The following is a 27,326-nucleotide window of genomic DNA, read 5'->3' on the forward strand; positions in this document are numbered from 1 at the left end:
AGAGCTGTCTAGGAGCTCAGCCAGAGGAAGTCAGAACTAAGCTGACTTTACCATCTTCTGAGTCTCTTAAACTTAAGTGAAGAGGCTAGAGAAAGCGCAGAAAGTTCGCCAAAGGGACTACAAAAATAAGCATTTTATTAGACTGGATTTTGGGTGGGAATCCAGGGTATCACTGGGTAGTACTGTTGGGTTTGTCTGTGGGGATAGGACGCTGAAAGAAACTATCCAGGACTTGCTGTCCCCGGCTGGGTTTTTTCCGGCTTGATGGAGTACACACCTGGGACCTTTTGGAACCCTGTGCAAAATTCAAAGGTGGGAGGTAATGAGTACACCAGGGACTCTTCTACCCACTGGAGTATGGAGAAACTTCCAACTGCCTTCAAGTATCAACCCCTTCAATCAACCCCCTAAAAGGTACCCAAGGAAATTTTAAGATACAAATCTGGGCTGGGGACATAGCTTGGTTGATGGAAGGCTTGTCTAACATAAACAGAACCCTAGGTTTGAATCCTAGAGTTGGATAAAACTGAGGGTGGTGGGCATGTATCTAGAATCCCATCATGAAGGAGGATCAGAAGTTCAAGGCCATCTTCAGCTTCACAGTGAGGGAGCGGATGGAGGGTTGGCTTGGTGGTTAAGAATGTGTACTGAAGCAGGGCAGTGGTGGCGCATGCCTTTAATCCCAGCACTTGGGAGGCAGAGGCAGGTGGATTTCTGAGTTCAAGGACAGCCAGGGCTGCACAGAAAAACCCTGTCTCGAAAAACCAAAAAAAAAAAAAAAAAAGATTGTGTACTGATAGGCTGGAGAGATGGCTCTGTGGTTAAGAGCACTGATTGCTCTTCCAGAGGTCCTGAGTTCAATTCCCAGCAACCATATGGTGGCTCACAACCATCTGCAATGGGGTCTGATGCCTTCCTCTGGTGTGTCTGAAGAGAGCAATTGTGAATACATATATAAATCTTTAAAGAGTGTGTGCTGCTCTTGCAGGGGATCTGAGTTGGGATTATACATCTTGTATAGGTGGTTCTCAACCACTTATAACATCACATTCAGGGGATCCAATGCCCTCTTCCAGCCTCAATGGGCACTGCACTGAATGTACATATACCCACACATATAAAGAATACATCTTTTCTTAAAAAAAAAAAATGTTTTCTCCACATAAATGTGTTGGGAGTCAGGATTTCATGGCTGACTGATGCAGAGCCCCACTCTCTCCAGCTCCTTAGGCACTGCAGACTTCACTGTGTTCCAGTCACTGCTGACTCCCCTCCCAGTGCTGAAGCAAGCTACTCATTTCAAGGACCCAAATTAGCAGTTATTGTCTCTAAGCAGCTTTTCTTAATTCTTTTCTCACAGATGGCTCCCTACAACTCTCCCACAAAACCTAGCACCAACACTTGGCATACCTCTGACAGAGAGCCCATTCTCTGTAGTTCACACTGTACCATCAGTCCCTAGTTTACAAACTGTCCCTCTCCCTTCAGCAAAACCTGGAACATTTAATATTCATCCCAGAACGTCAACAGAAACAGGCCTGGGGGAAGAGAACAGGATGAGCCTTTGACTCACCTTGTGGGTCCCACGACGATGGTCCTCATACATGCGGAACACCTAGCAAAGATGGAGGGAGAGGGAACAAGACAGGGCTGGCACCTTCTACAAAAAGAACCAATACACTGAGTTCCACCCCAGCCTATGGTCAGCCACAGCGACACTGATTACAGTATACGTTTCTTTTTCAGTTATACAGCAGTGAGTTCACATAAAGTATGTAAGAGACAGACAAGAGGACAACAAAAACAACAAAGGTGGTGCCTTTTTCATAGCAGTAGACACAGCTGCATTTCGGAATTCCTCCCAGGTCAACCACCGAGCGCCAGGAGGTGCAGTGCTTGCTGGGGTCTGTCCTTCTAGAGCCAGACTATATACTTGATACGTCAGTTTGATGTGAGAGAAGATGTGGGTCACCTGGGGGAGGGGGGAGAGACTGAACCAGGTCTGTGGATGTGAACACAGAATCCCTCGTTCCTGGCACCTTTGCTAACTTACCTCCCCCAGGTGCTGGAGACAAGTGGCAGGGAGGGCTCCAGACCAGCGCTGCAGTTCCTGCAGAAGGGCTTTGTGCTCATGCTGTTCTGAGGGCTCCAAGGGGACAGACGGAAACTCCCACAGTCCTGCCAGCAGACCTGACGGCAGCAGATATGGAGTCAGCCTACTCTACTGCCTCTTCTAACTCCTCTCCGTGGCTCTTGCCACTGCCCTCTAGTCCCAATATTTGGGTACCTGAGTTAGGCCTTTGCACCAGGAGAATGAGGGGACCCCCAAAGGCTCTGGGCTGCTCCACAACACAGGTGGCAGAGTACTCCTCCCTGGGAGGCCTGCGGTTGGCCTTTCGAGGAAAGTTGGTCACTCCCACGGTGGGGTCCCAGGGGTTTGTGGAAGGGAGGCAAAGCTGGCATTGTCTAGTGTTGAGATCTGGAAACAAAGATTCCCCGCCCTGCTCAGGGCAAGGGGCCTTAGATGCCAAGCCTAGGTGGAGGCTTGGTCCCACTGCAGAATCATACTCAGACCTTAAAAGGCAGTTCCCTGAAAGGGCCAGGGTTTTGGTTAGGACTGGTACTTACCACACTCCTCTATGTCAGGACTGCCTGGCAAGGCTGAGAGCTGATCCCGCTCCACCTGAGAGACACAGAAGAGGGTGTCATAGCACAAGGGTCACTCTCTAGGACACTCTAATACCTCTTCCTCTGAAGGCTCACCCTTTGGTGTGCCCGGCATAAACTATGCACAGGGCAATGGCTGCAGAGAGGGCGCTGTGGGGTACACACGGTGGCCCCCAGCTCCATGGCTGCTTGATTGAAGTCCCCAGGCCGGGCTGGGTCCACTAGCTGCTGGGCTAAGTCCCTAAAAGTAAGAAACACTTCAGTAAGCAAAGGCCCTTTAAACAGACCCTTCCCAATTTCCCATCATACCACCATTATCCTACCAGAGGTGACGAGAGACAGGGGCGCTGGTGGGATCGGCACCAATGGCTCGAACACGGCATAGCACCCTCAAAACGTTCCCATCCACCACACCAGTCACCTGCACAGAGGAGCCTGGGAGTCAGACCAGACTTGGAGGAAGGAGTACTCACATTAAGGATAGTTGGGCTATGGGCTTACCTGGTCAAATGCAATGGAAGCAATGGCTCCAGCTGTGTACCTCCCCACACCAGGCAGGAGCTGCTGTAGGGCCTCTGCTGTACGTGGCATATGGCCTCCTAGCTCCTCTACCACCTAATTGGAGCAGGAAGCTCACAGTTTTAAGATATCTGGGGCCACTGGGCTATTTTTCAGTGCACCCACCCACTTACCTTCCTAGCTCCTTCTTGTAGCCGACGGCCTCGAGAATAGTAGCCCAGGCCAGACCAGAGCTGGTTCACCTCCTGTAGGTGGAGGTCAGAGGTCAAAGTTCGGTGTTCTGTCCCTCAGTTGTTTCTATTCCCCCTACCCAAGGATGGTTCTTACCTCCAGGGAAGCTTTGGCCAGGTCTTGAAGTGTTGGCCACTTCTGTAGACCCAAGACAGGCAAAAAGAAATAAAGTCAAGAATGGGGGTGATGAAGGAAGCCTTTTCTGGGGTGTAACCAACTCTCCCTCCCTCCACGGCATCACCTGCATCCATCGGGTATAATAGTTGATGACTGTGGCCACTTGGGTCTGCTGCAGCATAGCCTCTGACACCCACACTGGGGAAGGGGATTAGACGAGAGCGCTGCTCACTCGCCCTGGCTCCAAGCTCTTAGCCCTCAAACACAAGAACAACCCCTAAACTCAGGGGCTTCCCCGAAAAGCAGCCTTTGTACTGACCTGCATAGGCTCTCCTGTCCAAGTTGGCCTCTTCTTTTACCTGTCAATCAAACCAAAAGTGAAATCAAAAGGGCGAAGTGCCAGCTTCCCATCCCACTGTCTCTGTCCCACCCACTTACCCATTTTCTCCAGGGGAGGTCACGCTTCTCTTGGTCATACCAACTGAGCAAGTTCCTTCGGAAAGCTGTCACATCGGCCATGTCACTGAAGAGATGATATGGGGAGACAGAGGCCTGCAGTAACTCCTCTCTCTTCTGCTTGGCCAGGCCTGCAGGGCAGCCAAGAGAACTCAAGGGGTTTTTTTAAGAGTTATTTTTAACTCTCTCTCTCTCTCTCTCTCTCTCTCTCTCTCTCTCTCTCTCTCTCTCTCTCTCTCTCTCTGTGTGTGTGTGTGTGTGTGTGTGTTTATCCACGGTCTCTGATTCCCTAGAGCTGGGCTCTCAGCAGCTGTGAACTGTCTGATGGCTGAGTCATCTCTCAGAACTCTTTTTAGTTTTCTTTTTTTTTTTCCTTTTTGGTTTTTTCGAGACACGGTTTCTCTGTATAGTCCTGGCTGTCCTGGAACTCACTCTGTAGACCAGGCTGGCCTCGAACTCAGAAATCCGCCTGCCTCTGCCTCCCGAGTGCTGGGATTAAAGGCGTGTGCCACCACTGCCCGGCTGGCCACCTATTTACAAGTCACATCCAGGCTTATAAACTTATTTGATCACATGAAAGTCACATGACAGAGGAGACTGTGTAAAAGAAACTGTTCTATTCTACTAATGATAAAACACTCAGCACTTGGCCCAAAGTTACACAGCAACACAGTCAGAATTTGCTTCTTAATTCCTTGGTACATAAGCCTGAATCTGCCTTCTTTTTTGGCCCTTGAAACTCTGGTGAGGGCCAAGCTCCTTACCATTAAGGCCAGAAGGCTTGGCCTGGCCGCTCTTAAGGGCACATTTTTCTCTTCTCTTGTCGTTGGCTGGTTGCTTTTTGTGATTCCTTACAGATGCTCGTAGCTTCTTCATGATAACCTGGAACAGACAGATGTAGCCAATGTGGTCAGCCACAATGAGGCTGAATCTTGGGAGTCCTGCAGTAATTATAACCAGCTCTTCCCAGATCACTCAGAATGTCTAGTTTTTTTTTCTTTTTTCTTTTTTGTCTTTTGTCTGCATGCATGCATGTAGGTACCACGTGCTACCCTCAGAGGCTAGAAAAGGGAGTCAGATCCCTGAAACTGGAGTTACAGCTGTTTGTGAGCATATGCATGCTAGGAACAGAACTGGTATAAGGACAGCTAGTGTCTTTAAATGCAGAACCATTTCTCCAGCCCTGTTTTTTATCTTTTGAAGCAGGGTCTCACTTATGTGAGGCCAGCCCAGACTGGCTTCATATTCCTGACCTGTAATGGATGTCAACTTGACTACACCTAAGATCAACTAAAATCCAAACACTTGGACACACCTGTGAAGAATTTTCTTGACTGGATCATATTAGGTGGAAAAGCACATCCTAACCCTGGGCCATCATCCCTTTTGGTAGTTCCCACATCAAAGGACGAAGAGGTAGAAACTTGCTTTTTGCCTGCTTGCCCTCACTCTCGCTGCCAAGTTAATCCCTCTGTTGCTAAGGCATTCTTTCCTTGGTATTAGAACCTACTCCAGGATTCAAACATAGACTGCAGACCAGCAGCTCTCTCGTCACTGGAGTCAGTGACTTCAGCACGGTTTGGGATTGCAGAGACACCCAGTCTGCTAGACTGAACCACCACCAGATTCTTGGTCTTTGCATAAAGAGACAACCATTGTTGAACTAGACCACAGCCTGTAAGCCACTCTAATAAACCCCCTTTTAATATGTATATTCTATCATTTCTGTTCCTTCACAGAGCTGCAATATATCCTCCTAGCATTACCTCCCAAGTACCAGGACTATACACAACTATACCTGACATGTCTCTATTGGCTGGTTTTGTGTGTCAATCTGTTACAAGATAGTCATCAGAGAGAGAAGCCTCTGTTGAGGAAATGCCTCATGAGATCCAGCTGTAAGGCATTTTCTCAATTAGTGATCAGTGGAGGGCCCACCTGCCATTCCTGAGCTGGTGGTCCTGGGTTCTTTAAGAAAGCAGGCTAAGCAAGCCATGTGGAGCAAGCCAGTAAGCAGCACCTCTCCATGCCCTTTATATCAGCTCCTGCCTCTAGAATCCTGTCCTGTTTGAGATTCTGTCCTAATTTCCTTCAGTGATGAACAGCAACGTGGAAGTATAAGGTAAATAAGCCCTTTCCTCCCCACCTGCTCTTTTCGTCATGGTGTTTCATTGCAGCAATAGAAACCCTACTAAGAGCGTTGTCTATCATTCCTTCAGCACTTTCAAGATGCCTGTAGTTGTCTGGATGAGAATGGCCCACATAGGATCATGTTTGAATGCTTTGTCCCCAGTTAGTGGAACTGTCTGGGAAGGACTATGAGGTGTGGCCTTGTTGGAGCATGTGTGTCTCTGGGGGTGGGCTTTGAAGTTTAAAAAAGCTCACATCACATCAGGGCCAGGTTTTTCTTTCTTTGCCATCTGGATGTAAAATTCTCAGTCACTGCTTCCCACCATAATGATGATGAACTAAACCTATGAAACCGTAAGCAAGTCCCCAGTTAAATGCCTGTTGTTGTTTGTTTGTTTTTAATAATAGTTGCCTTGGTCATGGTGTGTTTTCTGAGCAATAGAACAGTAACTAATGAGCATGGTTTGGTATTAGCTAACTGTGGCACTGATGACCAAAGAAGATGAGCAAGTGGCTTCAGGGGATGATAGACAAAGAGTAAAGGGGCGGGGAAGGGCGGGGCAGGGCTGGGCCAAAACCCAAGGAGCACTTGTATATACCTGATGCCAAGCACCATGTATGTATGGCTATGGGTTGTTTGGGCTGTCTAGGAGTATGAGATAAGTAGGAAGCTTGCCTGTTAGATATCTAGTGTAGTTATACTAACCATCCGTAACCACCTAGTTCACCTCACAGAAATGAGAAACTAAGAGTGAGCAGGAAAGATTTGCTTGAGAGCAGATGGCAAAGCAATGACAGATGGACTATTTTCATTCCAAATCACTTCCTGGGCTAGTACATTTTACTAGCTGGCCACTAGTCACGAGAAAATACATCAGGCTGACTACTGTCAGCCTGTTTTCTTGGCTATCACTTCTCTAATTGCAAACACGTTACAAACAGGGAACAGCAGGATCATTGGACAGATATTGGTGCCTGATGAGCATGGCATGCATGGGGCTCACACACATATACAACATGCAGATGAGAAATAGAGAAAGCCAATAGAGAAGGAACTTTCTAAAAGTACCTGACACTTAGAGGGAGTGTTTACTGTTAGCTCAACCCTGGGAAGTTCTTTACTGATCACTCCAGACCTGGCTCCAGCAGGCAGGGACTAGTAGTACTTCCATTCAGCTCAGGAATCAGAGGCTTAAAGAGTGAAGCAATTTGATCTCCTCTCTCCCGTGCCGCAATCCTACCCAACGTGTTTAACAGTCTCCCCAACTCCACCATGTCCCTTTCATCAAATGACCCTGCTTTCACTTTCGGGGGAAAATATACAAACTTCCCTCTATTTGCTCTGCCTTCCTTCCTCCCACCTTTATGTGAAGGTGCCTCCTCTTCCCCAGGACCATGCCTACAGTATTCTAAAGAGGACACATCTCATCATCTCCAACTTCCTTGCCACACTCACTCACTTTCACAATTCCTCCTACAGCCTGTTCTCTGAAGAAGAAAACAAGACATGCTCATTGTGTCTGGGCTGACAGCTGTAATCTCAGGGTTTAGGAGATGAAGCCAGGAGGTTGAAAAGTTCAAGGTCATCTTCAGCTAAACAGTGAGTCTGAGGGCTAATCTAGCTGGCATGAAACAGCATGACAAAAGAAAACACACAGGATAACGCTTTCTTCCACTTCCATATAGGAACTGTTCATAAATTCCTGAACAAATACATTTATAGACTACCTACTGTGTGCCAAACAATCTATCCGAATGTAGGAGCTACAGGGTTCCTCATGCTCACAGAGAAGCACTAGGGAACTAGGAATGTTAAACACACAGGTCTGTCTTCTGCAAAGGGAGAGATCTACAACCCGTTTTCACCCAGAAAGCTAGTTAATAGCCTGGTGACCTCTGCTCCATCTGTGTGGCTGAGGCTGAGACAATACCCAACCCTCCCAGACACTTACATGAGCTGGTCAATCTTCAAACCCATCTCTATGGACGATCTCATATGTACTTTGCAAAGAGTTTTGATTTCTTAAGTTTTATGGGGTTGACTCATTTATCACCAGCAAATCTTTCACTAAAATGTGTTGTGCTTAAATATGCCTAAAAAAAAATCTACTGTGGATGATAGACTCCGAATACTGGCTTCATAGTTGTGTTGAATCAAACTACCTTTCTGCCCCCCAAGGAGCTTTGGGGGGGCATGTTAGGCGCAAGGACCCTTGAGCCTCAGTAAACAGTGAGGGCTTCTGCCAGAAGACAACTTATATTCTAACAGGCAGATAATGAACAATACACATAACAAATTATATAAGATTCTTTTTTTTTTTTTTTTTTTGGTTTTTCGAGACAGGGTTTCTCTGTGTAGCCCTGGCTGTCCTGGAACTCACTCTGTAGACCAGGCTGGCCTCGAACTCAGAAATCCACCTGCCTCTGCCTCCCAAGTGCCAAATTATATAAGATTCTTAAAAGAAGTAACCAGCTGGCTGGTAGTGATGCACACCTTTTAATCCCAGCACCTGGGAGGCAGAGGCAGGCAGATCTCTGTGAGTTCAAGGCCAGCCTGGTCTACAGAGCAAGTTCCAGGACACACAGTGCTATAGAGAAACCCAGCATTGAAAAGGCAAAAAATAAAGTGACCATTGGCATAAAGAAGAAAAGTAACTCAAGCAAAGGGTGTGGGAAAAATAATACAAATGTTTTTCATTTTTAAAAAAGGATCACAGGTGTGGTGGCACCTTTAATCCCAGCCATGGGGAGGCAGAGGCAGGTGGATCACTGAGTCTACAGAGCAGGTTCCAGGGCAGCCAGAACTATACAGAGAACCCTTTCTCACAAAACAAAAAGGGAACAATTAAAATCTTTTGGAAGCATGGTGGGCATGGTGGCACTTCTTTAATGCAGGCACTTGGAAGGCAGAGGCAAGCAGATAACTATGAGTTCTAGACTAGCCTGGTCTACACAGTAAGTTCCAGTCTAGCCAGGGCTACAGAGTGAGACCCTGTCTTAAAGGAACAAATGAGCTCTGAAGAGACTGGCCAACATGTCTCTGGCACTGCAAGCAATCTAGTGTGTTGTAATGCACTGAAGAGGAGATGAAAGGTAGGACATGAGGTGAGAGAAGGTGGGGAGGTTGGCTAGAGTCACAAAGCTTCTGGAGGGTTTCCTGTCCCACTACTGGCTCTCAGACAGAGGCATCTCTGGGTATCACTTTGAAGATCTATGGATCAGTGCCCTAGGTTCTTGTTCAATGGAAAAGACGTGCGACTGTGGGAGCCAGACCAGGGCAAGAGTGTGGTGAGTGTCCAGACCCTGGCAGGAGTAGGACTGTTTTCCTCCTTGCTCTGGGCCTGCATATCCCAGAGCACAAGGCTTATGAGCCCTACCTCCACCACCCTCGAGTTAGTCACATAGCCAGGTGGCCAAACTACAGGTTGAACGTCTTTTCTCCCTATAGGGAAACGTTCAGCAAGCACCTGGAATTACTCCTCATACAAACGAAGCATTATATATTCATATCGGCACCAGCCAATAATGTACACCCACCCTGAAAATTCCTACCCACTCCCCAAGGTTTATATAGGTCTTGTTACCCCCAATAAAGGAGACCTGTTTCACTGAAACCTGTCTCCAGAAGACTGTTTCTTCCACATCCCCCAGCCTGGTGAAGCCTCATTTCTTCCAGTCCAGCCTGGTGTGCAATGTGCTTTGATATCCAGAGGCCACAGTCTCATCCTCTCATCGTGCTCAAACTGCCTAATTTTTTCCCCACAGAGCCTCACTACGCAGCCTTGGCTGACCTGGAACTCTACCTCCTGAGTGCTAAGGTTAATGGCTTTGCCACCACCATACCTGGCATCCTCTATTGCAGCTTTTATGTCAATTGTAACGTCAAATTTACTTTTGATTCTTTTGGTCAATGTTTCCTTATTCTACTTTAAATAAAACTGTACCTTGGAAGCCAAGCAGGATGACTATGAACTCTGGTTTCATCTCAAAAACACACACAAGCCTAGGCTGGCAAGATAGTTCAGTGGTTAAGGGCATTAGAGCAGACGGCACAGAATTGGATTTCCAGCACCTGACAATCATCTGTAACTCCACTTCCAGGGGACCCAACACCCTCTTCCAGCCCCATGGGCACCAGGGACTCTCCCTGTGCACAAATATATATTCAGGAAAATACTCATATATATCAAACAAACATGGGCACAGGAACCCTGTGCATATACTTTTGTACAGGAAAAGTCATATATATTAAACAAACAAAAAGTAAGTTTAAAAAAAACCCCACAACTTTGAGTGGAGATGTGGGTCAGTGAGTGACTGTCTAGTGTACATGAAGTCCTGTGTTCAATCCCCAGATCTCTCGTGGCTGCACAGCGAGGTTCTTATGAGTTTTGTTGATAGCATCCACATTGGACTGCTCCAAACCGGCTGTAACATTAGCCCTAGGCGAGGGCTGGGGATCCGTGTGTTGGAGGGTGGGATCCAACGCCTGCTGCCTCCACGAGTGAGTATCTGCACTCGAATACACAACCCCACACAGAAATGATTCACGTAATTTAAAATAACAAGTCTCTTTTAAAAAGGCAAACCAGAGTGGTTGTGTACACCTATAACCCAGCACTCCAGGTGTGGAGACTGTTTTTTTGTTTTGTTATTGTTTTTTGGCTTTTAGTTTTTTGAGACCAAGAGTTTCTCTGTGCAGCCCTGGCTGTTCTGAAGCTCACTCGGTACACCAGGCTGGCCTTGAACTCAGAGATCCATCCGCCTGCCTCTGCCTCCTGAACGATGAGATTAATATCGTTCACCACCTCACCCAGCCTGGTTTTCTTTTTAAGAGAAGTTGGAAGCCAGCCTTTGAGTTCCTATCTTTTGTTGTTTTGTGTTTTTTTGAGAGAGTTTCTTTTCTCTATGTAGCCACTGGCTATCCTGGTATTTGCTCTGCCCCTACCTCCTAGTGTTGGGATTAAAGGCATGTGGCACTACTCTAGACCAAGACCTATCTTAAAAATGAACCCTCGACCCCAAACCTCTATGAGAGGTCTCTTCTGTTTCCTCAGAGCCCGAGCCAAATATACTTATTATACACAATACAAACTTGTTAAATGAATTAATGGGATGGGAGAAGAGTCAAAGTCAGATTCCTTTTCCAGTGAGGTCAGGTAACGGTGCATATTAATGACACTTCCCCCACCCAAATAGTTGAGTAAGGAGAAATCTGGTTTGGTGGGGCCAGAGGACACGCCCTAGGATGGGACTGATTTTCCTCATTGTTACTACCGGTCTTATGACGGGTCAAATTCAGACAACCTGGTTCTTCCTTGCCATTGTACTACCAAAGCCTCAACTCAAGTGAAATATCTTTAAAACATTCTTGGTCGCTTTATCACTTCTATACCTGTGTCCTGTAGAACCCTTCCCTCTCCTTCCTGATCTTTCTGGGCTTGTAGCCACGCTCAGAAACCCTTTACTCCCGTGCACCCCTCTCTCCCATACTCCTAGGCATGCTTTAGCTCAGCGCAGGGAGCATTCTTTCCCCTAACCCAGCGCCCGGGAAGCCTGCGCTGCCCACGCCAGCCCTGGGTTGTGTAGGTGAAACGATCTGCTGTAATCTAAAAGTTCCACGTTCCCGCCACAACAAGCGGAAGAATAAATTACCTCCTGCGCAGTCTCAGGCCCGCGGCTCCCGAGAACCCTCCAGGGGGCGTGGCTTCGCTCAGAAGGGACATCCAGCCAATAGACACTCAGCGCGCGCAAGGCCCACGCTGCCGCCCGGCCGGACCACTCGGGACGGAAGTTGACCCTACGACACCCAGACGCCGAGACCCCGCCCCATCCTAGATCGGAGTCGCTCTAGGGAGACGAAACGGAAGTCTCTGCGTACCTACAGAAGGCTGGCGAGGGGCATCATGGCCGCGGACAGTGACGGTGGTGTGTCTTCAGTTCCAACGTCCTCTGATGGTGAGCGGCCTCCTAGGGGTAGCCACAGAAGCCTAAGGGGTCCTGTGGAGGGAAAAGCCTCGGGTCGGTAGTTCGGAGATAGGCCTGTAGCTTCGGCTTACCTCAGTTTTCCTAGACTACAACTCCCAGTGTGCAGCGCGTGCAACTCGAAAACTCAAAGTGTGGGATTGTAGAGCAGTGGGGGCGTTTTGAGAGGTGGAACCGGAGATTTGGATGGAGCCGATGGTTGTTCATCGGTAATACTAGAGCAGTGTGTAGTTGTCCACGGTAAGTGGAGCTTGGGTCTAACTTTGAAGCACTCTGGTGGCTGTTGAGGCACCATGTATATGTGGCTTTATGGGATCTGTTTGTGTTTGAGATAGGAGTGTAGTTCAGGCTAGCCTTGAACTCAGGGTCCTTGAGCTTTATGCTCCCTAGTCCTCGGGTTACAGGCTGGAGGATAAAGAACCCGCAAAGACTACGTACTCCACTTTTCTCCTGCTTATGATGCAAAAAGAAGTGATTTTCCCAGTCCCACATAAAAGCACTGGAAGACACAGATGCCCTCTTTCCAAATTTAGGGCACTGTCATTTCAAGGCTTGTGTTTAGAGCCGGTAGATGCAAAATCTTTAGGGGAAAGCTTGTTAGTGGGCACCCCCTCTCCCACATCTAGCTTGGTGTTCGATCCACTGGGACCTTGTGAAAACCTCTAAATCCATCAATGTCCTTATCCCAGGTGGTGTCAACAAAAACACACAGTCTGCAGAGGAGCTTGTAGTTCGGGTTCCTGTGGTAGATGTGCAGAGTGACAACTTCAAGGAGATCTGGCCATCACTCTTGCTAGCCTTAAAGACAGCTAGCTTTGTGGCTGTGGACACGGTGAGACGTGGGGGAAAGGGAGGGCAGGTGGTTGTGAAGGGTTTGGCAATGGGTGTGGAGGGTAATCGGTCTTCCTTTACCCACCCATAGGAGCTGAGTGGGCTTGGGGATAGGAAGAGTTTACTGAACCAGTAAGTATAAGCCTTGTCTGGAATCCCAGCTCTTAACACATATGTAACACAACTTAACACAACTCTAAAGTTAGGGGGTGCCAGCCCTGGGTAGTTTGGGTCCTTTGTGAAACTAACTCAGCCATAGCCATGCCCAAACCCAACTCTAAGGTGCATCGAGGAGCGTTATAAGGCTGTGTGTCATGCTGCCAGGACCCGCTCTGTCCTGTCCCTGGGCCTCGCCTGCTTCAAGCAGCAACCAGATAAGGTATGAATTACCCTCATCCCAGGTCTGAGGCATGGAGCATAAGAGTTGAGATTTTAAAGAATGTTGAGGTTTTTCCTCCCGATTTTTGGCAAAGCAGATCCTCTTGTTTTTCAGGGTGAAAATTCTTACTTGACTCAAGTGTTCAATCTCACCCTACTGTGCATGGAGGAGTATGTTATAGAACCAAAGTCTGTGCAGTTCCTGGTACAGCATGGTTTCAACTTCAACCGGCAGTATGCTCAGGGTATCCCCTACCATAAGGGCAATGACAAGGTAGGTCTCCAGCTTCCTCTAGCCTTGAATTCAAGCCCTCTGTGGTTTATTTCTTGCTTCCATAGGCCTGGGGACATCTGTGTGTAAGTATGGGGAGTCATTGGTGACAAGGCTGGGGAAAGAGACCTTCGGGGAAGGGCAGCATGGGGTTAGGTAATGAGGACGTACTTTCCAGGTGGGAAAACTGGGTAAGTGTGCTGCCCAGGGTGCTGACTGGGCATTTTGTCCTTCCCACTCACCCTTTCCCTTCCACCTAGGGAGATGAGAGCCAGAGCCAGTCAGTACGGACACTGTTCCTTGAACTCATTCGGGCCCGTCGGCCCCTTGTGCTACATAATGGCCTTATAGACTTGGTGTTCCTGTACCAGAATTTCTACGCTCACTTGCCTGAGAACTTGGGAACCTTCACTGCTGACCTGTGTGAGATGTTCCCAGCAGGCATTTATGACACCAAATATGCTGCAGAGTTCCATGCCCGATTTGTAGCTTCCTACTTAGAATATGCTTTCCGGAAATGGTGAGAACATGGTTGATGGAAAGGGGTGGGGCCTGGAATGAGCCTATTTCATTCACTTACGATTATTTATCTAGTACCTACCATATGCCAGGCACTGTTTTCAGGTGCTGAGGATTCAGCAGTGAACAAAGCACAAAGTCCCTGTTCTCATGGCGCTTGTATGCTAGTGGAGCAATACCTTCTTGCGCTGTTGCAGTGAGCGGGAAAATGGGAAGCAGCGGGCAGCTGGCAGCCCACATCTTGCCCTGGAATTCTGCAGCTATCCATCTAGCATGAGAGACCACATTGACTACCGCTGCTGTATGTCCCCTGTGACCTGCCGTCGTTCTCATACCACTGGCATTTGTGACAAGTTCTCGGTGAGAGTATAAATCTATTTCTTGGGGAGGGAAGGTTCTGATGTATGGAGCCCTGTCTTACACTCTTTCCAACCTCCAGGCCTATGGCTGGTGCCCTCTAGGACCACAGTGTCCCCAGTCACACGATATTGACCTTATAATTGACACTGATGAGGCTGTGGCAGAGGATAAGCGGAGGCGGCGGCGACGGAAGGACAAACGAAAGAGGGCTTTGCAGAGCCAACCAGGGACACAGACTCTTGAGGAAGCTGAAGATGGTCCTCCCACAAAGCAGGTCTGTGAAGATAGCCTCCAGACTGAGAACATGGAACAGATAACGGCAGAAGGTCAAGCTAGGGATCAGCTTGGCTCCAGGCAAGGTCACACAGGTAGCTTGGAGATGGCACATAAGAGGACAAGTTCTGAAGCAGCTGATGTGGCCACCTCAGAGCTGCTGGTGAACCAAGCCAGTACTAATCCTGTACCTGGGGATGGATTGCATCGTGCTGGCTTTGATGCCTTTATGACAGGTTATGTGATGGCCTATGTGGGTCTGAGCCAGGGACTTCAACTCTGCAGCTCTGAACCTTGGCTTCCTGAGTGTCACAACAAGGTATATCTAAGTGGCAAAACTGTACCCCTCACAGTGGCCAAGAGCCAGTTTTCCCGTCCATCCAAAGCCCACAACCAGAAAATGAAGTTGGCTTGGGGCAGCAGCTGACTCCAACATCTGCCTGATAACTAGGCCCAGGGAGAGGAGTTAGAGTAGAAGAGAGGTTTGGCAAGGTGTAGTGGTTTGTGTTTGTCATCCCAGGAACCTTAGGCTGAGGCAGGAGGATTATTACAATTTCATGGCCTACATATTCTAAGTCAGTCAGAGCTATATAGTAAAGTCATATTTCAAAAAGAAGTAATTTGAGTCTTTAGTCTATGTATGTCACATTTAACTGCTACAGAGTTGTCAAGCAAGTCCTGGCAGACACTGAGTACTTCAATACTGTTTTCTTTTGCAAACTCCGAGGCCTGGGTACAAGGGTACAAATAAGGCTAACTAGCACCTGCAACATCAACTTTATTATTATTTTTTTTAATCTTAGAGTGTTTTGGGAAAAGTTTAAAAAAAATCAACAGAAATGAATTATGAAAATATTTGACCAACTTCATTCTTTGGTTATTTCTTATTGCGGCTCTGTAAGGACAGACTGTTCCCAAAGCTCCAGCTACAGGAGGAAAGAAAATCAGTCCAAGTATAAACCATTACCTAACAGGCTATATCACCTGTTGACACATACGTAGAGCAGGCCCTAGGGCCTACAAAACCTGCCCCACTCCCAACGCCAAGGTTGAAAGTTTTGAGGCAAAACATTAAGACTCCTTTATAAATATGAAAATAGATTAATCAACTGGAAAAGTCTTTGAATAGGTTAGCTAAAAGATCCTTGATCACCACATTGCCTTGTCTCCCCCTTGCATAGAGATGTAGTGATGTGGTCTGACCATACAGTAAGTGCAAACAGCAATTATTCAAGTGTCTTAGACGTACTGGCAAGAAGCATCCCAGTCTTCAGGTCTAAGAAACGGCCACGCCCCTAATGGCCTCCTAGTCAACTCCAGTTTCTTCCATCCTGTAGCTTATATGCCCCAGAATCGGCTCAAGAGACTTGGAGTAGGAAAGGAACTGGGGTGATAGCTACATGGTACCTGCCAGCCTAGCCTAGAAATAAGAGTTTTTTGGTCCTGTCTAGGACGTGCACTGTGGTTCATGGGAGCCAAAGCTCCTTGCTGGATTTCAGAGGCTTAGAATTGGGTTGGCCCTAACTATTAAAACACCTCATATTGCAGCCATTGGGCACTAAAAGCCCAATTTTAAGCCAGGCCTTTCCCAGCCTGCCTGTCTGCTCTACCTGCTTTGTACGGGAGAGTTCCAGGGAGGAGTGAGGCTGTGCACCACGAGGATCCAGTAGTTTCAGCTCAAAGTTCATCCCCAAGGTGAGACAGGGACTAGTCCTGCCCCCATCTCACCCGTCCTGCTCTCCCTGGGTTTGCAAGCTTATTCCAGAGATAGAGAAGTGGACAGGAGCTCTTCGTGGCCTTTCTTCTTCCACCTCCATCTCCTCAGAGGCAGCCCCAGTGAATGGGCTGGTCCCCTTAGGCCTGGGTCCAAAACCGTTTTCTTCTTGGGGGTTAGAGCAATCCATGGCCTCGTGGCCTAAAGCAGCTGATAGGGCAGATGTCCGGAATGGTGGGATCTCTCTTACTCTGTACTTAAGACTACTGAGTCTTGGTGGAGGCCCATCAGATAGTGATTCTTCACAGCCCACAAATGGACAAGCCTGATGCAAGAACTCAGGTGAGCCAGGCAAAGACCGCCACCGTCTAGAAGATGTGGCCAAAGGCTCCTGACAGTCAGCCAGAGGCGCAGTTCCAGGCCCTGGTGCATCCAGGTCAAATACAAGGGAAATGACAGATTTGCTGGGTAGGTCAAAGAATTTGATCTTCCCGCCCTTGAGGTCTTGGCGTGCACTGAAAGGGTTGACTTTTGGGGTATGTGTAGCACCATCTCGTGGCTGGTAATAAGGGTCCAAGACATTGACTGTCCGTGGGGGCTTACGAGAAAAAATGTCTGACTGGCTTCGTGACAGCCAGATAGTACGTCTTGGACGTGGAGACTTATGGGGAATCTTGTCATCCAATGAACTCAGTCGCTTCCCTCCAGGCACTTTCTCCAATAGCCCTGAAGAACAGTAAGGCTGGGTTACTCTCAGTCAATATAAGCAGCATTTTTTTGTTTTTGGTTTTTCGAGACAGGGTTTCTCTGTGTAGCCCTGGCTGTCCTGGAACTCACTCTGTAGACCAGGCTGGCCTTGAACTCAGAAATCCACCTGCCTCTGCCTCCCAAGTGCTGGGATTAAAGGCGTGCGCCACCACCGCCCGGCTTAAGCATCATTTTATTAAGTACTTTTTTCTTGAGGAAAATGTGCCTAGGTATTTGTCCCATTTAATCAGTTAGTGAGCAAATAGGGAACAGGGAAGCAGTGTGACAAGTCGCACCTGTAAGAGAGCCTAGTACTTTACTGCCCATGACCACTGCCCTCCCGCTTCTGAACCAGGGACCTTCCCAGAGGGAATGTCCCACAGTCTCACCCCTCCCTTTTGGGTCAGGTTTGGGGTTCTGATCTGATCTCTTACCTTTAGCTGTGGGCTGCAGCTTCCTGTCCCTCTCCAACTCTTCTTCCTGTAAGCGGCTCATAATTTCCTCTAGGGTCTTCCCAATCTCCTCAAAGGATGGGCGTAGTTTGGGGTCCATCTGTAAGCATCCATACCAGCCATGAGCCCTATACGCCACTACTCAGTGTGAATCTGTTTCTGGCATCTTTTAAGACTCAGGTTGAGTAACTAAAGTTTTTTCTTGCATTAGGACTGGCTGGTGTCAGTAAAACCTGACAAAGCTTGGTTTGTCAGCATTCAAGGAAAGCTGTGGGTTTACCCTGCAGGCTGAGGACTGAAAAATAGAAGACAGCTTTTCTTTCTTTGGTCCAGGGTTCTCTGGAGAGGCAGTACAGACCAGAGCAGGAAATAGGGCTGGTGTTAGACATCTGGGAAAATGATGGCACGCGCCTTATGAGGCAAATGTGTAGCCTTTCCCTACATCCTAGCCAAATGAAAAGGACTCAGCTAGGACCTGAGCAAACCAGCTGAAGAAAGACACTCACATTACAGCAGTTGAAGGTGAGCTGCAGAAAGTCTGAGGGGCAGTCTCCCACCATGTGCTGGAAAGCATCATAATCCAGCCCGAAATTCTGTGGATGAATAAGTACAAAAGTCATTAATTACACACATGCTCAGAGGCTGGGAGCTGCCTCAGAAATAAGAGTAGTGCCAGCAACTCCACCCCAAGGATAAAGCAGTCCCATAGTCAAGCCAACCCATCCCTGTAGTATGTGTTCCATGCTGGCAGCTCACCTCTGTGCGGGGAAGATAGTCCGGATCAGCTTGGATACGGGCGATGATCTCACAGAGGATGATACCGTAAGAGAACACGTCTGCCTGGTAAGTAGTCAGACCTCAGTTTTCCTCAGTGGAGTGAGGAGTGGAATACCTTCCCTGCCTCACCCCCATCTCTTTTAACAGCCTAGGTCTAAGCTGTGTTACCCATATTCTGTCCAAGTCACCCACCGGGTAACTGTCAGATGCTAGCATAAATGATACAGATCCTTACCCGGGCCACAAAGGATAATCAGGTCTTAGAATCTCCAGACTTACCTTCTCATTATAAGGTTCATCTCGGAGAACTTCAGGTGCCATCCAGAAAGGTGAGCCCACCACAGCTAGCTTCTCACTCCCTGTACTGTGAAGTAAAGAAACTTTGCCAGTGCCTGGTATGCATCACCATGCCTGGTTTGTGTGGTGTTGGGATTTACTTGGCTTTGTGCATTCAAGGTAAGCAAGCACTATACTAACTTGCCTATGTCCCGAGCCTTTAGTCTTTGTTGTTGAGACAGAGGCTCATAAAGCCCTTATTGGGCTCAAATTTGCAGTGATCCTTCTGCCTCTGCCTTGAAAGCACTGGGATTAGAGTGTGCCACCATGTTTGACCATGCAATCAAAAAGCAGTGGGATTATAGGAGAGTGCCGCCATGCCCGCCTAATTATAAGATAAGCAGGTCGTTTGATTGTTGCGGTTTTGTTGCTCCCAAGGGTGGAGGGTGGGTCTAGACTTGGAGGGGTCAATTCAAGGAATGACCCTGAGCTGTGGCTGGGTCCTGACTTCTGGGAATGAAGCTGGGGTTTCCCTTCGTTTTGACCATTACTGTGTCTTAGTATCCATTAGGGTTACTCACCTAGCATCAGGAATCTTCTCAGCCAGGCCAAAGTCAGCTACCACTGCAGAGTAACCATTTTCATCTCTCTTTATCAGGCAGTTCTAGGGTTCCCAAAGCAGAGAAAATAAGGTAGCTTAGAAGGAGGGATTAGCCAGCCATAGCGTTAACACTAGTGCCTCCTACAAGAATATCTTGTCCTGTTTATTGGTGAACCACACACGTAAGGTCAAAACTGGGGACTTTAATATAGCAAATAAGGTTGAGTGTGATGGTACAAGCCTTTAATCTCAACACTGGGGAGGCAGCAAGTTCCAGGCTAGCCAGGGTATATAATGAGACCCTGTGTGTGATGGTTATTCTTGGTTGTCGAATTAACTAAAACCCAAGTGGCTGGGAAAACCTGTGACAGATTTTTTTCTCTAAACTATTTCAAGTGGGAAGACCCACTTTCTTCTCACCTCTAAACTGCCTCACAACCCCTGCTGGCATCCTATATATAAAGGACCTAGAAGGAAGACACTTCCTCTCTGCCTGCTTGCTCTTACTCTGACAAGCCCACATCTTCACTGGCATTAGAGTCTACTTGATATTCTGGTCAGCTGAGACATCAGACTGAACAGCTACTGGATTCTTAGTCCTTCTGTTGGTAGACAGCCATTGTTGGACTAGCTGGACCACAGCCTGTAAGCTATTCTAATAAATTTACTCATTTTGTAAGTTTTGTTCCTCAAACCAGTGTTCTCAACCTTCCTAATGCTGCAACCCTTTACTACAGTTCCTCATGTTGTTGTGACCCCCAACCATAAAATTATTTTTATTGCTACTTCCTAACTAATTTTGCTATTATTATGAATTGTAATGTAAATATTTTTGGAGGTTTGCCAAAGTCATGACTCACAGGTTGAGAACCACTGGTTTAGAGAACCCTAATACATCCTATCTTCCTCCCACTGGTTTAGAGAACCTTAATACACCCTATCTTCCTCCTACCCCCCCCAAAAAAGCGAAATGAGACTAGATAATCCTGAATCTTGAGTGACTGCTGTAGGTTTTATTTCAGGCTTCAAACACATTTTTGATTTTGTTTTTCATCTAAATATTTCTGTAAGCCACTCCACAAACAAAGGGATAGAACATCAGTATATAATGGTCATCATTTGATCCCAAGGGGAAAAAAAAATAATGTATGCTTAAGGTAGGTCCCATACACTTTTCTGAGTGATGGTCCAGAATCTCTTTCCTCCTTTTTGTAGCACACCAGAAGTAGGTTCATAGGACAGTTATGGGAGACTCCATATCCCCAATGGAAGAGCTGGAGGTAGGCACTGAACTCTGGTCAGCCACGCTTCTGGTGGTGTGACTTAAGGAAAACATGCAACATTCTTCTTCCCATCCAGAGCAGTATGAGAAAGTGGATAGGAAACTTCACATTCCCCAGAGTGGACACAAATTAATATGGGCAGGATTGCCCTAGCAGCTGAAGAAACTCGGAACTCGGACATAGCCTTTACCTTTTGTTTACTTATGTGTTTGTCAGGACAGAGTCTTACTATGTAGCCTTGGCTGGCCTAGAACTTGAAGTGTAGACCAGAATAGCTTCCAGCTCACAGAGATCTGTTTGCATCTAGGGTGTTAGGGTTAAAGGTACGAGCCACCATGCCCAGACAAAACCACAAATTTGGATGTGGACTCCTGTTTTCTATTTTTTGATAGAGCCCAGGTTGGCCTAGAACTTAGTGTGTATCTGAGAATGACTTTGATCCTCCAGCCTCCACTTCCCAAGTGCTGACATTTGCAAAGCACAAATGTTTGGTTTATTTTTTAAGGGTTTTTTTTGTTGTTGTTTGTTTGCTTTTAAGACAGGGTTTCTCTGTGTAGCCTGACCCGACCCGCGGGTCCAGTTATTCGTGGGGGTCGAGGGGGACCTCACCTGAAAGGAACATGGGCGAGAGAGAGAACGGGACCAAGCTAATGTCATCTTGTCAAGGTCTACTTTAATGCAGAAGCGGCTTACAAGATACACTCTAGGCAAAGGAGGAAGGGGGACAAAGAACAGGATGGGGACTCTATCAGCTATCGATAGATAAGGTCAGTCATCCAGCATTCTGCAGTTTTTCCTGGAATGTCCCGGGGCAACAGTTCTCTAAGACAGGAAATTCTTTCTTAGATGAAGGTCAGATTCTCCCAAAAGAGACAGTTTCTCATTAAGGCAATTCATTAAGCAACTTTGTTAGCTGGGATGGTGGTCCAGGGTCACCAACAGTAGCCCTGGCAGTTCTAGAACTTGTTCTGTAGACGAGGCTGGCCTATGAGATTAAAGGGGTGCCACTGCTGACTTTTATTAAAGATTTATTTTTAACTACATATATATGGGGAGGGGTGAATGCAGGTACCTGTGAAGGCAAGAAGAGGGTGATGCTTCCCTTGGAACTGGAGTTACATCTGACATGTGTGCTGGGAACTGAACTCAAGTCCTCTGCAGAAGCAGTAAATACTTAACTGCTGAGCCAACAGTTCTCCAGACAGTATCCCTGTCTTCTAAGTACTAAGCATGGTCTTAAGTGTCAAAAATACTTCTGCGAATAAAACAGAAATCCTATCTCTTAAAGCTTACTATAATGTAGGCGGAAGTGGAGGTGCATGCCTTTAGTCCCAGCCCTCAGGGGGCAGAGGTAAGTGGATCTCTGTGAGTTTAATGCTAGCCTAGTCTACAGAATGAATTCCAAGAGAGTCAGGACTATTACATGTTGGGGGCAGCCCTAAAATCACCCATAGGCCTAAAAACAGCAATAGGCCTGACATATATGCCTGATAACACAAAATCTTGGGTTCTCTGTACAAAAACACTGAAATAGATGGCTAGAAGCTATTATAAAACAAGCAGCTTTGATGGAAAATTGCCAGGCTGAATAGTCATAGACCTTGTAGATAGGTAACCCTGGTGGATAGTACCAATTTAGATAAGGACAAGTGAATTATAGGCAGAGTCACAGTGATCTGTCTCCCCGAACCTTCACCCAGCTGACACTCTGTTCTGGAAGATATCTGTACTCCCCCTGAACACCTACGCTCCTGCGTCAAACCCCTTCCCCATATCCTGCCTTTTTGTGTATATAACTCCTGTGTGAAAAAAGTAAAGATTACAGTTTGATCAGCCTATCGACAAGCTGTGGTTCTTTGTGTGCGCCCATTTTTCCCTCAATCTCTCTTAGGTGATCTCCCAGGGCCCTGCTTAATGCCCTGCTGGACAGGATAGTTACATGGAGAAATCCAGTCTCAGAGAGAAAGGGGGCGGGGGGAGGGGGGGAGAAGAAGGGAAGAGAAAGAGAGCACTTACTATAATGTACGGTAGACTGTTACACAGAGAAATCCTGTCTCAGTAAATAAAAGCTTACTATAATGTACTGTAGAAGGACAGACTATCAAAGCCACTGACTTCTCTGTTTCCTCAGTATACTGTTACCAAGTCCCAACCCTAATCTTGCCAAATGAATGAGGCCCAGGACAGCAACTGAAGTTCATATACACTAGTTTTCTTTGACCAGAAGATCATAACCAAACTCCCTGGCATAAGAAATCTGTGACCTGGCTGGGATCATATCTCAGTGGTACAATGTAAGCTTAGCTTACATGAGACTTGGTTCAGTGTCTAGCATCTGCCCATCAAAAAATATGATGCGGCCCACTTTCCACATCACTGCTCCTAGTGCTGCTATGCAGTATACCTTCCCAAACGTGTCACATACAAGTTAGACCTAGTGAGCTTGAAGAATCCCTTTAAGTGTTTACTTTTATTTTCTCTTTTCTTCCAATTGGAATATTTTCTGATCTACGCATTGGTGAGTGCACAAGGTTTTTTTTTTCCCTCTGTGTGTGTGTGAGTCTATGAATCTGTGTATGTGGTACTTGGGTTAAACTCAATGCTCACACATGCAGAGTGTTCTATCTACGCTACCACTGAACCCTTAGCCCTACCACACCTTCAAGGCAACCCTACCTTTGCAACCCTGACCTCTCCAGCCTTCACCTTTCTCTCTCAACTCCCAGAGTTCCTCTGTGCCACTCCTTTGACAGTCTAGAAAAGAGCATCTCCAGAGCAGATTCTTAGTAGTCAGTTTGTGGGAGAGGCTAAGGACATGGTACTGAACCATGACCCCAAATGACCTATAAATATCCCGAAGCTACAACTAGCTCTCCCAAAATAGCTGTAGTGGAAATAGCCCTGACACTCCAGGCTCAGGAGACCCACACCCCACCTCTTCCAGAGGCAGCAGAGAGCAGGAATTCTTGGCTCACAGAAACATTTGTAAGACCAAAAAGGCCCTATGTGACCCAACCCAGCCCCCTTCCCTCTGTTGCCCGTCTGGCTGAGTTACCTCCTGTTTATTGCACACCAGGTAGGTACACATTAACTGCTTATTCTGATCTTGATGTTCTCTCACTATTCTCCTCTGACCTTTTTAAAAAAGAACCTCTTGTTGTTTCATCACAATCAATCCTAGACCCCAGAAAAATAAAGTGGGTGGCTTCCAAGGACTGTCTGTATTCTTTTCTGACTCTCTTCCCTAAGCTCTGCTAGACCAGCACTCCAGATCTCTGACTCTGTCTATGAAAAGATAGGTTCTATGCCAACTGATTAGCTAAAGCCCCAGGTACAGGTCACAGCCTGTGAGGCAGGGACAGCTCACATCCATTACTTCTTTCCCTCATCCTCTTCATGGTTCACCAACAACTTAAACTTCTGTCTCCAGGGCTTCGTCTACTGTCCTATTTACTGTGTAGTGACACATGTCTTTAATCTCAGTGCTCAAAGGCAGAAGCAGGAGGATCTATGTGAATTGGCGGATAGCTTGGTCTATATAGTGAGTTCCAGGACATTTAGTGCTAAATATAAATATTGAGACCCTGTCTCCAAAGGGAAAACAAAAGGTAATAACTCCAGGTGCCCTAACAGTCACTCCCTGCATCTCTCAAGCTTCCCTAACTCCTGTTTTGGGACAGTGTCTCCTATGTAGCTCAAACTGGTCTTGAACTTGTGATCATCCTCCTGCCTAATCCTCAGCCACCTTGAATGCCAGGATTAGATTACAAACATGAGTCATCATACCCTGTACATTTTAAACTGTGTGTGTGCGCGCGTGCGTGTGTATGTGTGAGTAGACACACACATAGCAGTGTGCACTCGAGTAGACATGCACATAGTAAACACACGGAAGTCAGAACGACTTGGCAGGAGTGAGTTTCTTCTACCATGTGGGTAGAGCTCAGGTCATCAAGCTTGATGGCAAGTACTTTTACCCACTGACCTATCTCTGTGTCTGCTCCTACCCTTTGATACCTTTGTGCTTCTTAAATATATTTATTATTTGAAATTATACGTATATGTGTATGTATGTCTGTATGTGGGTGAGTGTGAGTCACCATCCTGCACCTGTGCTGTTGTGCCTGATCCCCCATCTCTATGCATTTCCCTGAGAAGACTGCTCAAGGAGAAATCCAAACTTAGGTGGTAGGCTGCCAAATGTATCTCCTTGTTCCTGTTTTGATCCTTGTGCTTGTTTTTATTCCTGTTCTTGTTTGTGTTCCTGTTTTGTGGGGAGTATAAAAGGGAGCTATGCAGTTGAAAATATAGCATTTGGTTCTTTACCAGATGACTCCTTGTCTTTCTTTCTCTCGCCCTCAGCCCTCCGCCGATCCAAGGAACTCAGTCAGTTATGCTGGCATAGCTGACAGGTGAGTAACAACAGGGCCTAGAGAGATGGCTTAGAAGTTAAGAGCACCGGCTGCTCTTCCAGGAGCCAGGTTCAATTTCCAGTACCCACATGGCAGCTTACAACTGTCTGTAACTCCAGTTCCAGGTAAAACACCAATGTACATAAAATAAAAAATAAATCATAAAAAAACAACAAAAGAGCAAACAAAGCTAGGCATGGTGGCCCGAGCCTTTAATTCTGGCACCAAGAAGGCTGAGACAGGATTGCTAAGTTTGAGACCAGACTGGGCTATACAGCAAATTTGAGGCCAGTTACAGTTACATAAAAAAGGAGGGCTAGTGATATCGCTCACTGGAAGAGTACCTAACTACCATTAATACAGCTTTATGTTCAACTCCAAGCATTGCAAAACGAGAACAAATGAATCTACTGTTTTCAATTTGAGTTTCATTCTAGAGAACTTCCTATACCACTGTTAGACCTTTAAAAAGTCATTTAATCGCTCTCTCTCCTTCTCTCTCTTTTCCCTTTCCTCGCTTTCTCCCTTAAAAGAAAAAGTCATTTAATCTCACCATTTCCAAGTATCCTCAGTACCACCTTAAAGTCTAGACTGAAGGAGGTATATCCTAGAAACAGAGAGCCTGCTCTGTGTGGTGCTGCATGTCTGCAATCCCAGTACTCAGGAGGCAGAGACAGGAATTGTCCTTTTAAAGCCAGTGAGGGATCCTTATATAGGAATTACTGTAAGTTCCTAAGTTTTCTTTTTAAATGTGTGTGGGTGTTTGCCAGCATGTCTGAACGCCATGTATATACATACAGTGCCTGCAGAGGCCAGGAGAGGGCACTGGATCACAGAAGGTTGTGAGCCACCATGCTAATGTTGAGAAAGGGACCTAGGTCCCCTGGAAGAGCAAGCAGTGCTCTCAACTGCTCAACTGATGAGCCATCTTCCTACTTTTCTTTCTTTCTTTTTTTTTTTTTTTTTTTTTTTTCGAGACAGGGTTTCTCTGTGTAGCCCTGGCTGTCCTGGAACTCACTCTGTAGACCAGGCTGGCCTCGAACTCAGAAATCCGCCTGCCTCTGCCTCCCAAGTGCTGGGATTAAAGGGGTGCACCACCACCGCCCGGCCCTACATTTTGTTTTAAGCTCACTGCTAGATAGAATCCCTACTCTCATATTAGGAAAATCAAAGGCTGTTGATCTTATCCCATAGTTCCTGTGGGTTGTTTTAGTTTGTTCTTTTTATTTGCTTCTTTGGTCTTTTCATTTTTTGGATTGGTAGTCTCACCAGATAGCCTTAGCTAACTTCAAATGGTGATCATCATGTCTGACTCCCACAAGGGTGACATTATAGGCATTTCTATCTATGCCCAGAGAACTTGTTCATTTTTACAACAAGCTCAAAACGAATACTAACCCAAGTATGACAAAGTTTTTTTAAAGTACAGAAACAGAATATGCTAAACTGCTGAGTACTAGGGAGTTTTCTTCCAAAACTTTGCTACCTTGGCCTAGAGTGATTTCCCCTGTGATAAAAGCTTGCAGTGCGTGCAACTGAATATTCAATTAAAAAATACTGTATTGTTCTTTAGTTCCCTCTCCCTCCCTCTCTCTTGAAAGGATTTTTCTGTGTAGCCCTAGGTGTCCTGGAACTATGTCTGACAGGCTGGCCTTGAACTCAGGTACTTGCCTGCCTCTGCCTCCTGAGTGCTGGGACTAAAGGCACCCAGCTCCTTTAGTCAGTTATTTCTCAATGAGACTATATGTAACTATAGGTTAGGAATTCCCCTTTTCTATTACTTTACCCATGAATCCAGGAATAGGAAACATTTATGTAGATATGGGTGATAATTTACGGTAAATTTCTTCCATCTTAGAAGAGATAATACTTTTAGTAGAAAGCCAGAGATCACCGGGCGGTGGTGGCACACGCCTTTAATCCCAGCACTTGGGAGGCAGAGGCAGGCGGATTTCTGAGTTTGAGGCCAGCCTGGTCTACAGAGTGAGTTCCAGGACTGCCAGGGCTACACAGAAAAACCCTGTCTTGGAAAAAACAAAAACAAAAAACAAAACAAACTAAACCAAACCAAAACAAAACAAAAAAACAAAAAAAAAAAACAAAAAAACAACAAAAAAAAAGAATGAAAGCCAGAGATCAGAGATCTCGTTTTGGCTAGATGCATGTATGCATGTGTGTGCACATGCATATGTTGGGACAGGAAAAAGGTGAAAACTATTCTTGGATATGTACAAAACTCATATTGTCAGGCTGGAGAGATGGCTCAGCAGTTAAGAGTGCTTGCTGCTTTTGCAGAGGACCAAAGTTTGTTTCCCTGTACCCACATG

At 46.7% G+C, this 27,326-nt stretch overlaps 3 protein-coding genes across 5 annotated transcripts in view; 1 reads left to right on the forward strand and 2 right to left on the reverse strand.

Moving 5' to 3' along the window:
• Positions 1–115: 115 nt before the first annotated feature.
• On the reverse strand, positions 116–12,078 carry Mutyh (mutY DNA glycosylase). 3 transcript variants are annotated; one of them, XM_028784776.1, is made up of 16 exons: positions 12,002–12,078; positions 4,755–4,872; positions 3,973–4,121; positions 3,854–3,893; positions 3,659–3,732; positions 3,514–3,555; positions 3,360–3,431; positions 3,169–3,282; positions 2,991–3,088; positions 2,764–2,908; positions 2,629–2,683; positions 2,288–2,479; positions 2,054–2,190; positions 1,820–1,972; positions 1,574–1,615; positions 116–295 (listed from the first exon to the last, which is right to left on the reverse strand). In XM_028784776.1, exons 2-16 carry the CDS (start codon positions 4,864–4,866, stop codon positions 170–172), a joined length of 1,551 nt encoding a protein of 516 aa, XP_028640609.1. In that variant the 5' UTR covers positions 4,867–4,872; positions 12,002–12,078; the 3' UTR covers positions 116–169. The 3 variants fall into 3 exon arrangements, with proteins under 3 accessions (XP_028640609.1, XP_028640601.1, XP_028640617.1); XM_028784768.1 differs by lacking the exon at positions 12,002–12,078 and adding an exon at positions 11,776–11,879; XM_028784784.1 differs by lacking the exons at positions 1,820–1,972; positions 12,002–12,078 and adding an exon at positions 11,776–11,879.
• On the forward strand, positions 11,993–15,606 carry Toe1 (target of EGR1, exonuclease). The gene is made up of 8 exons (XM_028784797.1): positions 11,993–12,078; positions 12,795–12,937; positions 13,028–13,068; positions 13,219–13,315; positions 13,430–13,588; positions 13,846–14,105; positions 14,302–14,464; positions 14,544–15,606. Exons 1-8 carry the CDS (start codon positions 12,027–12,029, stop codon positions 15,162–15,164), a joined length of 1,536 nt encoding a protein of 511 aa, XP_028640630.1. The 5' UTR covers positions 11,993–12,026; the 3' UTR covers positions 15,165–15,606.
• The window catches only part of Tesk2 (testis associated actin remodelling kinase 2), a 93,122-nt gene continuing 81,294 nt past the window's right edge, over positions 15,499–27,326 (reverse strand). The window contains exons 6-11 of the mRNA XM_028784763.1: positions 19,285–19,367; positions 18,707–18,791; positions 18,407–18,490; positions 18,157–18,243; positions 17,633–17,750; positions 15,499–17,177 (exon numbers count right to left, since the gene is read on the reverse strand). Of these exons, the coding sequence (XP_028640596.1) occupies positions 16,462–17,177; positions 17,633–17,750; positions 18,157–18,243; positions 18,407–18,490; positions 18,707–18,791; positions 19,285–19,367 (1,173 nt within the window). The 3' untranslated portion in view covers positions 15,499–16,461. The remainder of the gene's footprint in view (positions 17,178–17,632; positions 17,751–18,156; positions 18,244–18,406; positions 18,491–18,706; positions 18,792–19,284; positions 19,368–27,326) is intronic.

This window comes from Grammomys surdaster, unplaced genomic scaffold (genome assembly GCF_004785775.1).
Source record: "Grammomys surdaster isolate TR1022 unplaced genomic scaffold, NIH_TR_1.0 100, whole genome shotgun sequence".
Classification (NCBI taxonomy): domain Eukaryota; kingdom Metazoa; phylum Chordata; class Mammalia; order Rodentia; family Muridae; genus Grammomys; species Grammomys surdaster.